The sequence below is a fragment of the Melospiza melodia genome, chromosome 15 (genome assembly GCF_035770615.1).
Source record: "Melospiza melodia melodia isolate bMelMel2 chromosome 15, bMelMel2.pri, whole genome shotgun sequence".
Lineage (NCBI taxonomy): Eukaryota > Metazoa > Chordata > Aves > Passeriformes > Passerellidae > Melospiza > Melospiza melodia.
In genome coordinates, this window is record NC_086208.1 from 6,964,065 (window position 1) to 6,977,088 (window position 13,024).

At 40.0% G+C, this 13,024-nt stretch overlaps 1 protein-coding gene across 2 annotated transcripts in view; it reads right to left on the reverse strand.

Annotated features, from left to right (window-relative positions):
* LIPC (lipase C, hepatic type) overlaps positions 1-13,024 on the reverse strand; it is a 66,442-nt gene that overhangs the window by 4,156 nt on the left and 49,262 nt on the right. For both annotated transcript variants that reach the window (XM_063169588.1, XM_063169587.1), the window contains exons 4-9: positions 11,529-11,708; positions 9,010-9,127; positions 7,234-7,467; positions 5,638-5,880; positions 2,148-2,268; positions 1,258-1,476 (exon numbers count right to left, since the gene is read on the reverse strand). In XM_063169588.1, coding sequence (XP_063025658.1) covers positions 1,258-1,476; positions 2,148-2,268; positions 5,638-5,880; positions 7,234-7,467; positions 9,010-9,127; positions 11,529-11,708 — 1,115 coding nt within the window. The remainder of the gene's footprint in view (positions 1-1,257; positions 1,477-2,147; positions 2,269-5,637; positions 5,881-7,233; positions 7,468-9,009; positions 9,128-11,528; positions 11,709-13,024) is intronic.

The following is a 13,024-nucleotide window of genomic DNA, read 5'->3' on the forward strand; positions in this document are numbered from 1 at the left end:
GAGAACAAAACCCAGCACTAATCAGTGTTCACTAAAAGCTTGGCACAAACTGCTTCCACTTGCAGCAAAAAAAGCTTCTAAGGAGCATTAGGTACCTGAAGCTACCAGCATTATTTTTGTCAGTATAAGAGCCCCCCTCACTTAATAATTTCCTAGATAAGGAAAGTAGTACATCAGCAGTAGTTAGCTTGTGCCAGGTTACTGGCACAGCTGCATTGGATAAGACCTTCCTGGATAGGAAAATGACTTCTCACCTTCATACCTTTTATCTCAAGGTACAGGAACCTGCACCTAAACAGAGCTCCCTAGTTTGCAATTTATACTTTGCTTTAATTTGCTTTCAATACTGATTTTGGGTTGTGGCTTTTAAAATAGCAGGAAATGTTGAAAAACTTTAATTTTTATGGCAGGAGCACATGCCAAGTGCCAGGTTAGGAAAACACCTCAAAAATACATTTTTAGGAGGATACAACCTAGGAGAATATGATCCTTCCTCTGCCCCCCGGCACACACAGATTGTCTTATGAAATGCCTCTTTCAATTGTCTAATTTGTTTTTTGTGTCAATATTAAGGAGATGCAGCTCTGCCAGTAAGAGCTGTTCTGCAGGAAGTCTGCACCAGTTGTGGTGGTCAGAAAGGGAATGTACCAAGGAAAAACTGCCTTCTAGGACTGAGCCTCAGTTAAAGGTAAGGTGCTTTTCTCATTAACCTTAATTAAACTGCACAATTAGAATTTCTCCAAGGATTAAAGCAGTGAGAATTATTATAATTTTTTTATTCTGTCTTCTGGCTGAAATTTCTCTGCATGAGTAGGCAGTTTCAAATGTGTTAGCATTTCTGTATGTAGAGAACAAGGCTACTCAGATGTGGTGATCCAGTTTCAAAGCAATAAACAGGGGAAAGAAGAACACTATAAATAATCAGAGGACTGTGTTGTACAGCACATGATCCTTCTAATGAATATTTTCAAGAATGGTGAAGCTGAGTTTCTCTTGGAAGTGAGTATTGAAAGTCAAATAATTAAGATTTTGCATATTTTTTTATAAGTAGGAATCTGAATATTTCACGATGTTAATGTTGAAATCATTATTTATCTTGCACAGTATCTTGTTTCATTGAAATTTCATATGGTCCTTATGGAGGGAGGTAATTACATTCAGTGGTGTGACTGCTGGGGCTTGGCTGCTTGTGTTTGGACTGGGATAACCTGGGTGCCAAACACCTGTGGAGTTACTGAGTACTCTCATTGCACTTACTTTTGCTGTGTTTCCCCTGCTTTTACTCTTATTTCCTTCACTATAAGTCCTGGTCGACGAGTGCCCTTTGTCCATGGTATTATGGTTTGAAATGTGTCCCAGATATTTCCCCAAAGTGGAGGTAATTCCCATTTGAACTTGATCATTATGATGTCACCAATATCATTGTCCAGGGTGATGAGAAACGAGTAGGTTTTATTCCCAGTAATACTTTCAACTCTACGGAAAACAAGATGAGAATAATGTTGTCTTAATTATTATGAATTAAAGTGAACAAAACAGCCTTTTTTTCCTGTGAAAACCAGAGAAAGAACTATGTTTGCTTCTTAATATCTCAAGGATGTTCTTCCTCCAGGTGCAAAAAAGTGATGAAATATGACAACATGCTAGGAAAGAAGCAGAAGTGGCAGAAGCTTGAACAGCTGACAAGGCAGTAGTGGTTTCTGACAGCAAAAGGTGTCCCATAATAGCGTCTACGTTACAACTTCTGCCTGCTAGAGCAGATGCACATACACACACTCTTGCCTTTGCTTTCATTAATACAAATAGTGTTCATCATGATAAATATCCAAAATTCTTTATCTTAATTACAGCTGATTTTTTCATTTGTGTTTTAATTGATTATACCTCCCTGTCTTAGCCATGGGATGGACCAAAGTAAGTGGACAGAAAAAATTCCAAATTTACTGTTTGTATTCCAACAATTTTTTTCTGCACAAACTGCATCATCATTGTAAGAACTTGTGACTTTCAGGGAGAATGAGTGAAGTGAGTACAATTTCCAGTTCATGTTCACTTAGCTGCACTAAACCATTTCCCTCATAGCATGATTATCAATGTGGTATATTACAAATTGTCACATGCACAATTACATGTGGTACAATACTCACAGTGGGATGTGCAGGTTTTTAGCATCTGCCTTAGTCCCTGTCAGAGACATGGTGAAAGCTGGGTCTATGGGCTTGCCTTGGATTTCATTGATGATGTGGATCTTGAACTGATAATGATACACTGTAGGAAGGAAGAATTGGCAAAAAGTGGAAAAATTAATGGTCAAATAATCAATAGTTTCCTTAGGCAAAAGAATTTTGCCTTTCAGAACAGAAAGTTGATGGTTATTTCATTTTATTTTTCAACCTAATTTGTTGAAATTAAAACATTGTCATTTTTCCTGGTTGTTGCTGTGCTGTGCTATGTAATCTGTTAGCATTTGTGGTCCTGTTGCTTTATTTAAAGGATGGAGAAAAAGGTAATCAGTGTTGAGTTTCTTTTTTGGATAAAACATTCCTCCATGGGAAATATTTCAGCTTTTCTGGAGTTTAGTTGTCAGAATTTCTGCCAAGTCCTCTATCTAGTGACCAGGCAAATCCTTGTGACTGGGCATGACTAGAGATGTATGATACAGATCAAAGACCTTATGAATGTGGTCAGGCTGTTACTCTGATCAACTGGAAAATTGCCCTGCAAAACAGATGACTCACAAACTTTCCTTGACTGCCTAATGATATGTTGTGCTTTACACACATCTGTTAACAATGCCATTAATGCTTCAAGGTCTGGGGAGTTTCTAGAACACTGTTTAGGAAAGTCTGAACTGAGTATTGTTAGCATAAAAAATGCCTAAGAAGTCATCAGTTTGATATTTTGAAAATTATGAAAAAGAAAACCCCAACAACATAGATTTCAAGTATGTGCATACAGATACTGTCAGCTACATTTTAATGTCCAGAACTCTTCTATCTGGTCATTCTTCCAGCAACTTTCTAGACAAAACTGATAGATTTTGATATGAAGGAACATTATTGCATGCTAGTTTTTGAGTGGAGACTCTCTGCTCACTTCAGTCTTCACTACATCTGAGAATGGCTCCCCACACCACTAATGGAATCATATTTTCATGAACATGCACAGATAGCGGTTTTTTGTGCAGCTAAGAGTGCTCATGATGGAAAGTATTTGCTGGAACAGCTATATCCTTTCATTATTTTATAGTTGTTGTGTTAGTGAACAATGTATTTTCTTTTGAAAATGTATCCCTCAGTAGAAAACAAAATGGCTGATTCTGTGCCACAAACCTGATGAGGATCAAGGCAGAGAGGGTTGTTTACAGATCACTTTTATAACTAATCTGTCTTTCTCTGGGTTTTCTCTCTGTAAAAACTGATTTTTCAGTATATGATCAGACACAACCTAAGGTTTTGCTGTGATTATGGTGCTTACTTTAAGGAAAAATCATATAAAAACTCAGAGTCCCATCACAGCTTTATTATAAATGTTAATTTCCATGAAACAGACTGGGGGTTTTCTTTGAGCTGGACTGATGTATGCTCCAGAATATAATGTCATTAGCTTGAAAATTAAATGTTAGATTTTCTTAAGACACAGAGGATTGTGATGCGTAATGTTGAGTTTCTCAAATTTCTTCTATTTGTGCTTCTCACATGATCTTCAAATTTTTTTTTTTTTAAAGCATTACAAAGATGACTTTGTAAGCATCTTCCCACAGTTGCTGTTTTGTTGGGGAACTTTTGTGAAAGGAGATCATTGTCTGGGGTACTTTATCCACATATGTGCCAAGGATGGGTTTTTATGCAAAACCAGTTCTAAGCATAAAAATGCAACATGTTTAATTGCAATCTAAGCCAATAGGACAGAGATATTTTACCCCAAACTGAAACCAGCTCCATATCCAGAGAGGAACACAACACAGGGATCTCCGTGCCCAGGTGTGGGAGCAGCAGGCAATGCATCCCCAGAACCTGTCCCTGTCATTCTCTGGTTCTGGTGAGGACCTGGCTCTGACTGTGCTGGAGCAAGATAACTTCAGGAACTAGACACAGCCTCTGGAGTTTTAAAATCCACTCCAAGTATCTTCCTGAGCCATTTTAAACAGTATTAGAAGAAATTCAGCAGGTTCAGCTGCTCTGAGTATCATTCAGGGCTCTGTAGATCCCTCTGGAGTCATTGCTGAATATTTCACAGCTGTGCTAGTGGAAGACTTCCAAAATTATTTTAAAAGTACCTGAATTTTTGGTTTGGTTTTGTGGTTGTTTTTGGTTTGGTTTTTTTTTTTTTTTTTGGGGGGGGGCTTTTTTTTTTGTTTGATTTGGTTTGGTTTTTTTTTTTTTTGAATCTATGATAATGCATCCGAGTAACCGGGCACTGTGGGGAGACCAGCTATATAATGCAGGCAGCCTTTTAAAGCCTCACCTCATCCCTTCAGTGCTCCTGCCCGGGCGCACGAACACGGGAAGCGCTCCCCAAGCCCAGGGCCCAGGGCGAGAGGCAGGCGGGGGCAGAGCCCTCCGGCAGGAGGGAGGCTCCGGCCCGGCACAGCCCGGCAGCCGCTGCGGGGGTGCGGGACTCCCGTGGCCGGGGCTGTGCCGGGGCTGTGGCGAGAGTGTGCCGGGGCTGTCGAGGCGAGAGTGTGGCGGGCTGTGTCGAGGCTGTGGCGGGGCTGTGCCGGGGACAGGCAGCGCCTCAGCCGGAGCGGAGCCTCCTCCGTGTGTGTGCCCCGTGCCTCGGCCCGCGCCCGCCCCGCTGCTCCCCACACGCCTCATGGCAGCCGGGGAAGGAGGTGGTGAGGGGCAGAGCCAGGCGGCGGGACGCTGTCGCCCCTGCACCCACAGCCCCTCAGGAAAGGACTGCCCGACATCGTCCTGCTTGTTCCCACTTTTAAAAGTACGTGAACCTTTCCACTGGCGAGGGAACGTCTGCTCAACAGCAGCAGTGGGCTCCGGCGGCTGAGCGCAACGGAGACTGGTAGGAAGGGCCTGCGCCCCCTGGCAGGCCATGGCCCCTCTGTCTGATCATACAGCCAAAAATGCACGCTGACTCGGTAAAGTAACATAGTAGAGCTAAAGCCAGAGTTCCAGTCTTAATTTTAGTGCTACAGTTCAGCCACGTAAAAGTCCATGCTATTCTGTTCTCTGTCCATTGTTTGGAAAGTGGTAATTTATATGTCATTTCATAGTCTAATTGCAGATAAAATTTGGGCAAACGCAGAACGTTTTATAGGCCTCCCAGAGTAATTATGCAGCTTTTTTTGGCTTGGCTGTATGCCTGCATATGTTAGAATAAACCTGCACAATCCAGTTGTAGGAAAATCCTGCAGATCAGGACCCTGGGCATCTGCGAGCCCTCAGCTCCACAGCTCGCCTGGGGCTAGCAGGCAGTGTGCTTTTTCCCACAGAAATATGAGAGCCAGGGTCTGGATGAAAGGGCATCAAGATAGCCTACTGGGACTCTCAGTTGTCTCAGCAAATTGATTATTCTCACAGATTTTATAAGCCTTAATGAATGAGTATATAGGATCACAGAGCTTAGGCTCAGACTTCTACTTTGTGATCAATCTGGACACTAAAAAGTATTTCCACTAACCTTTGAAGGGCATATGCGCTCTTGTTTTCAGAAAGAGTCGTCTGCTTTTGGGCAGCCTTTCCTCCCTGATGTTGTAGCCCAGGGTGTTACAGCGGCTCTTCTTGCAGCTGAGGCACAGCCCTTTGTTGAAAGTGTTGATGTCGGTGCACCAGTACGCTGTGCTTTGCTTGTCCTTGTGCAGCAGAGAGTCGATGAACAAATGAACTGACCTCTCATGGGCACATTTCACAGTTTGAGTGATGCCTGAAAAAATGCAACAAAATTTTACATGCCCTTGTTTTTTTGTTTTTGGTTTTTTTTTTTTTTTTTTACCATTTCAACTGCAGAGTAGTACTGTAGCCAACTATAAACTATAAACATATGATATTGTTCCCTCCCCCCACCCCACCCTTTGCATCATGGTTTGGCTCAGAAATCATACATTGTAGCAATTTTACTTTTAGGATCATTCAAAAATAGAATGGCTGAACTTCCATGATAGTAAACTTAAATAATTTCCTGCTTAAACTGCTCTAGGCTGACTATATCAAACTGTAAATATGAACCTTGATTCTGGCTGGTTTTGTCAATAGACAATTCAACCTGAGTTGATGTGCAGTCTTTCAGATCATGCCACATTAAAGACAGCAGTCTCATTTGGAATGGCTGAACACTCTTGGATTTGGATGCTTAGGCAGCAATATTTTGTCCCTATTAGACTGACTTACTAATGTTGAATTGAATTTTTCTTGCAGTTACTGCTTGGAAAAAAGGAGCAAAAATTTTATTAAACTCAATAAAAATATTAAATAAGTCTGCCATTACGAGAAGTATATTCTTAAAATGCTATCAAATTGCAAAAATTATTTTGTGCAAATAGGATGTTTTATGTTTCTATTGATAAGCTTTGAGCTGATGCTTGGTTTCACGTTTGTCATGATTTATCTTCTAACAAGTAATGCCCAGATTTAGGCATTGTATGAGGATAATTGAGAAGTGCTTCTGCAATGTCATTGCTGGGTGAGCAGAGCTCTTTGAGGGTTTTCAGCCAGCACTTTTGGTTGTCACTGCACATCAGGACCTTTTTCAGTATCTTGCATCAGTTTCTCTGTAGGTTTATGTTTAGGTACATTGATAACAAGCTTCTATAAATAAAAGCTAGCCTGGAACACTGGCACTCAGGTCCTGGAGAGAGCATCATCTGTGACACCGAAGGACGTGGAGTTGGAAAAGGTGAGCCATGGAGGTGAGTAGTACAGACCTGTGTTTCATTTGATTTGATATAATTAATGGCACACTAGACAGTCTGGCTTAATTAGAATAAATTGTCTCATCTCTTCTACTGCTGAAACAAATACCATTAAATTATTCAGAGGTGCCTGACAGCAGGATGCTCATGGCCTCATTTTCAGGAGTGCTAGGCAGCTCAATTCCTTGCTGGAGTCAGTAAAACCAATATGAACTCACGACACGTAAAAATCAGATAATTAATCTCTAAACAAGAAAATACCTTGCATATAAGGGTGATAATGGTAATCCTTAGATGCTGTTTAAGACCACCAGACAGGCTCAGTTCAGCTGCCCTGGTGGCTCCCACTGTGTGCCATTGGTGCTTACCAGCAATCCCCAGCTGTGCAATGTGGTTGTACACGTGCAGGATGTGACAGCCAGGCTGGAAGGTGCCTCCGTTGGGATAAAAGTCAAAATGAGCCACGGGCTGCTTGATGCCAACACTGAGGCCCATGTGCTGTTTGGTGAAGGTGTGAATTGCATCCACAAAGTTTGCATCATCTGGAGATAAACGGTCTGTGGGTGACATTCCCTCAAACAGGGGCCCTGCAGGGTCAAGGCCTGCAAAAAATGCAAATAATCTCATTGCCATATAGTGCACAAGGGATGTTCTACTGCTCTAAGTCTGGGATAAATGTCTGAAAACAGGCAGCACCTGGTGCTTTACAAGGTCTTTCCCTGATGGAAACAATAACAACGCTTGTTCCACAGAGGGTTACACCTAAAGCAAACACAGGCCCTGGAACAAACACTAACTGGGACCTGCACAAGGACACAGCCCAGAGACAGACGTGTTTGTCAGAGACAAACTGTGCTGCTGCCAGTGACACTTGAGGGACCTTGACATAATTTTGTTCTTTCAAACTCAAGAGGTTGTGTGTTTCAGAGGTCCTTTGGAAGACACCAGTCCTACAACAAGATTGACTTTTAGCCCAGATGTGGGACCTAAAACCTTATAAAGCTCCAATTATTGTTTAAAAGCCCTGTATGCCTGCTAGATTTTATTTATAATAATTCTTCAGCTTAAAAAATCTTCAAGGCAGATTATTACAGTATTCAGAGAAATAATACTCCACTTAGGGAGTCTTGCTGATTTTTGTTTTCTGGACTTTTTTGCATGGTGGTCTTGGTTGGGAATTGATTCAGGAAGAGAACTTTGTGCTTAGTTTAAAGCTGCACTCAGCTTTGAGGACAAGCTTCTAAATTTTATATTCTTCAGTTGGTATTGTGTAATAATATAGTTGCATACTACAAGACTAGTAACACAGGCAGCAAGTAAAATATTTTTTCTGATAACTTAAATGTAGCTGATGAGGGCCTTGTGTAAAATGCACTTCTGCTTTCATTTTGTTTAGGTTTTTTAAGCTGTCACTGTGTATTAGATGAGGTACTGTATATAGTGTATCAATAATATGATAAATGTATTTTCATTACACTCATAATTAGTACAGTTACAAAACATTACAGAAGGTTCAGAATGTCACTAGTTAATCAAGTTTTAGGGTTAACTTTGTTTACTTTAAGCATCTACTAGGGGTACTCTGATGATATGCTTGTTGTAAAATGTAATCCAGAATTCTTATTTTTGCCACACGAGAGCTGTTTTGAATTCACTATATGGGCACTGTCCCACAATTGAAAGCTCCAGCACAGTCAGACAATTTCCTTAATATATTTTTTAAATTACTCGCTAATAATGAGCAGTATTTGAATGACTTTGGGTCAAGACAGTGGCCAAAGATCCAAGGTTAGTGGCTAACATTTAGTTTAAGGTGTTACTGGGAATGGATAAGAGACAAATTTAAGCAACCAGCAGCTTGAGGCTTTGGTTTATTATTTCTAGTCCCCATGCTTGTGTATTCTGTATGCCATAATCAGACTGAGGTAGGAAAGATCAAAGATAGAAATGCTATGAGACCTAATCTTCAAAAATATTTTCATTAAATTTCTAAATCTAATTTCTAAACCAATGAGATGAAACTTCTAAACTCTGCTGAATATTGCTATTCAACAGCTAATTGTCAATATGACATTGATATGTCAAATATCTTCATAACTTGATTCAGTTGACTGTTAGTTTTTTTAAAGGTATAAGTCTTTTACCTGTAATTCTTCCAATCTTTTTTGTACCATTGATAAAACTTCCAGCAAATCCTGAAACATGAGCTCCCAGGCTGTATCCAATTAGATGAGCATTGCTTCTGGAAAATTGAACAGATTCCTGGAAGATAGTGGCACCTTGGTTTAGATGAAGAAATGTGAAAAGTAAACAGTAAAATATCTATTACATGTTAGGAATACTGGGAATTATAACACAAGGAATTTGTATGTTCATGGTGGCCAAACGAGGTGCATGAATCATTCAGTAAATTCCTGTTGGAATGTTATTCCTTGATTCTTTTTCATGCAGCAGGAAAATGCCACACATTTGGGCACTGCCACTTATCTTCTATGCACAGGAAAACCATCAACACAGTGGAATTTTTCTTGTTGTTTGTTGTCAGTCATTTGATGCAGGTGTTCACTGCCTTTTGTCAGCAGCATTTGGCTTTCCTATTATTATAAAATGGACATCTGTTCTTTAACTTAAGGGTAAAATAATCCCCCACAAAAAGTGTCTTTTTTTTTTTTTTTTTTTTTTTTTTGCCTGAGATACCATCACAAGTGAAACTAAAGGGATCAAAATATTGATCAGGCATGTTAAATGATACAGCAGTGATATTTCTTGTACAAAGATGTGTGTCTGATTTGTAACAAACCAGTTAAAGCAGAATTGGCCTTCTTTCTACCTAATCAATGGTACATCTTAAGCATTTCACCTGAGCTGCAAGGTTTAAAGTTTATCTGACTTGTAAAGAAAAATGTGGCATATTTTGCTTGCAGGAAAGGCAAACCTCACTTTCAATTTCTTTGTGAATGTTGCCTGTCTCAGTGGAGTGGCTGTGCAGTCTCAATACCAATCTCTTCTCAAGATGAAGTGAAACTTGGCAGACTTCTTGTGAGAGAGACAGCTCTTAGAAATCACAAGGTCTGACCAATTTTCTTGTCAGATGATACTGAAATGGATGCTATTGAGGCTGTTACTGATCATGCCCTATACTTGAAATAAGAGCACTAATATTTACTTATTGTTTGTTCCTTATTCTTTATTAAAATGTTGTGTGGCACTGCAGGTTTTGTTACATCCATTGAGAATCTTTGAAATAATTATCTGCCTGTAAGCAGACAGAAGCATAGCAGAAAAATAATGGTGGGAATTGGAATGAAGGGGGTTTAACTGTTAGACTCTGGAGGGGTGCTTCTCAATGTGAGGAACATTTACTGGTTGGAGACACTCAATGCTGTGAAAATTTATGGTATATTTAAATTCTGGAACACATCACAGCAAAAGAGTAACTACCTACAATACTCGAGCAAGGAGTAATTTATTCAAGCCTTGGTTTTTTTGTTGACACTGGGAAGTCACAGAATGTCTTTATTGTTGACAATGTGGTATGTCCTCCTGGGAACTGATCAAAGTCAACCCTTTGATTAATTCAATAATTAAACAGCTTCAAAAAATTACTTTAGGCTCCAGCAAGTTAAACTATATTTGACCAAGAGCTGAAATTTCTTCTAATGTCACAATGAAAAATAGTGACTCTGACTTTGCTGCTTCCTCTTTTGTTCCTCTTGTCCCTAACTGGGTGTGGTATCTGACAGCTCCTTCTAGCCCTGCTGTTCCTGCTTAGGCCTTTAAAGGTATTTGCTCCAAACCTTTAAGCCTTGCAGTAAATTTCTCTTCCACCTTAGGCCTCACCATATTTAAAGTAATGTACTCAAAAATTCATTGTCAGGTATAGAAGCATAATTTCATTTCAAATTAAGTACTTAATGTTAGAGATTGATGCAATAAGAGTTGCTTGGAGTTCCTGGTTTGTATGAGTGATTCTCATTCTGCTGTTTGCTTTTTGCCTTTTCTTAAATTGTGCTGGAGACCAGTGATCCTGTGCAGCCTCTGCTGCAGCCTTTTCAGTCCAGCCATGGCCCTGCTCCCATGTAGCAGGAGTTTTGATAAATAGTCACTGCATTAGTGTGGCTCTGTACTCACTGCTGCCTCCATGTCATCTGCTTTGTGAAGCATGTCTGTCCTCTTGAAAGGTCTCCCTTTACATTCTGGATCTCTAAGCCATTATTTTATCCTCATCTTTGGGAAACTGCAGCAAAAATCAGACACAGTGTCGGGATTGAATTCTGCATTAAAAGCAGAAGTTGAGCACAGATAACAAACTCATTTTCCTGTACTTATTTCTTGCAAATGGTGATGTCTGCCTGTTCTCTACATATGGAACAGTGTCAGCTGCCCACACACATGCTATGGAAAAGTCAAAGTAGCGGGCAACAATCTCACCTCTAAAGAAATATAAAAATAGTTTCATAAACAAGACCACTTGCTTTGACCTCCTGCATGATGAGAGTTTTACAAAGTCCTATGAAAGTTTATGGAGGAAAAACATGCACTTCATTAAAGAAACGTGAGGGATGTAAAGGAAAGCATTAGCAAGCCCAGTGTTTCAGAAAGGTTGTGGAAGTGTAAAACCAAACATCTTTTCCAGAGGAACGTGTTGGTGCGGCGTTCTCACCTCCAGCCACTGCAGGAACCGCGCGATCTCGTGTCCCGTGGTGCGCGTGTTCCGTACAGCAATGGGGTAGTGCTGGTGAGCCAGGGTCAGCCAGTCTGCAATGACCACGTTCATCGGGTCAGGGTGAGCCTTCAGAGCTGCTGCCATTTTCCAAATCCAGCTTTCCAATATCCCATCCACCTGTTACAGTTGGGAAAAAAACCCAAACAATAAGGAAACCATTGTTATGGGAAAGCAGTCTCTGCCAAATATTTCTTGTGAAAAACATGAAACAAAAACCACAATATGAACAGGGAGAGATTAATGCTGATAACTAGAGTTTAGGGGCCCCAGCCTGCTTCAGTGCTGAGAATCTGTAGGTTTTGATGGACCAAAAAAAAAAAAAAAGAGTAATATAATAAGGGTATAATAGTGTGTGTTTTTTAATAGGATCTCTTATAAGTGAAAATGATGTCCCCAAATACTTTAACTCATCCAGAGATAACTGGTTAATAGGTACTGGTTAAAAGTACTGGTTAAAAGACAGACATAAATGCCCAGGAAATGTCTGATTTCATTCAAGAGCAGCTATCCCTTTAAGTATAAGCTAAAAAAATTGGAGAAGGGAAGCTGGAGGATTGCAGACCAGCAAGCATTTGTCATCTCTAGCCATTCCATTTGGAGAGCTGCTTGTTTTGAGTCATTCTTTTTTGAATAGCTGGTTACAATTTTCTTGCATCAAAGCATGTTTCTGATTTTATGGACTAGAATTATTATTTAATCTATCAGATTTAATTGTTATTCTATTTCCTCAATTGATAAAATAGCCTTATCTCTTCTATTGTATTAGAATTTGGGAGTCTCAGGTCTGGGTTTCCACACACAGTCCTCTAAGGATCCAACACCTCTGCAAATTAAGTTAATGTGAATGATGAATTTCACTGGCAGCAGCTTCAGGCCCGTGGCTTGAGGAGGATGTAGGTTTTGAACTAATCTAATTTTTTTTGCAAGGGAGTTTAATTTTTTTTACTAAGGGAGTTAAATGTATCTGTCTCATTTGTTAAGGGAGTTACGTGCATCACAGGGGGTGTTCCTCTGCATATTTGCAAATGTGCAAGAAAGATCCATTGTGCCACCTTATGTGATTGAATTGGTGCTATGAGCATTTAAGGATCTGTTAAAATTACTTTTTTTCTTATCCTGCCTTTTCTTTTGTTTCTTTTCCAACTGAGAAGCTGATGAATTGTCACTCTTACTATTGGCATGCTTTTGAGAAAGATTTTTTATGGTGAATTGGTTTTTTACAGTTTAACTGGAAGAAGTTCAGTGATAATCGATGTTGAAGGCTTTGCTTCCAACTGAAGGGGCTTGTGGAGAAGTTCTTTTTAAAGGTGTATCTGTGAGAAAGATATGGGGATATTGTGGCCACTTTTCAAGAAGTGTGTAAATATCTGCCAGTGAACATATCAGAGAAATGATACTGATGTTCTGCTCTCCAGGGCATAGCACATTAATTC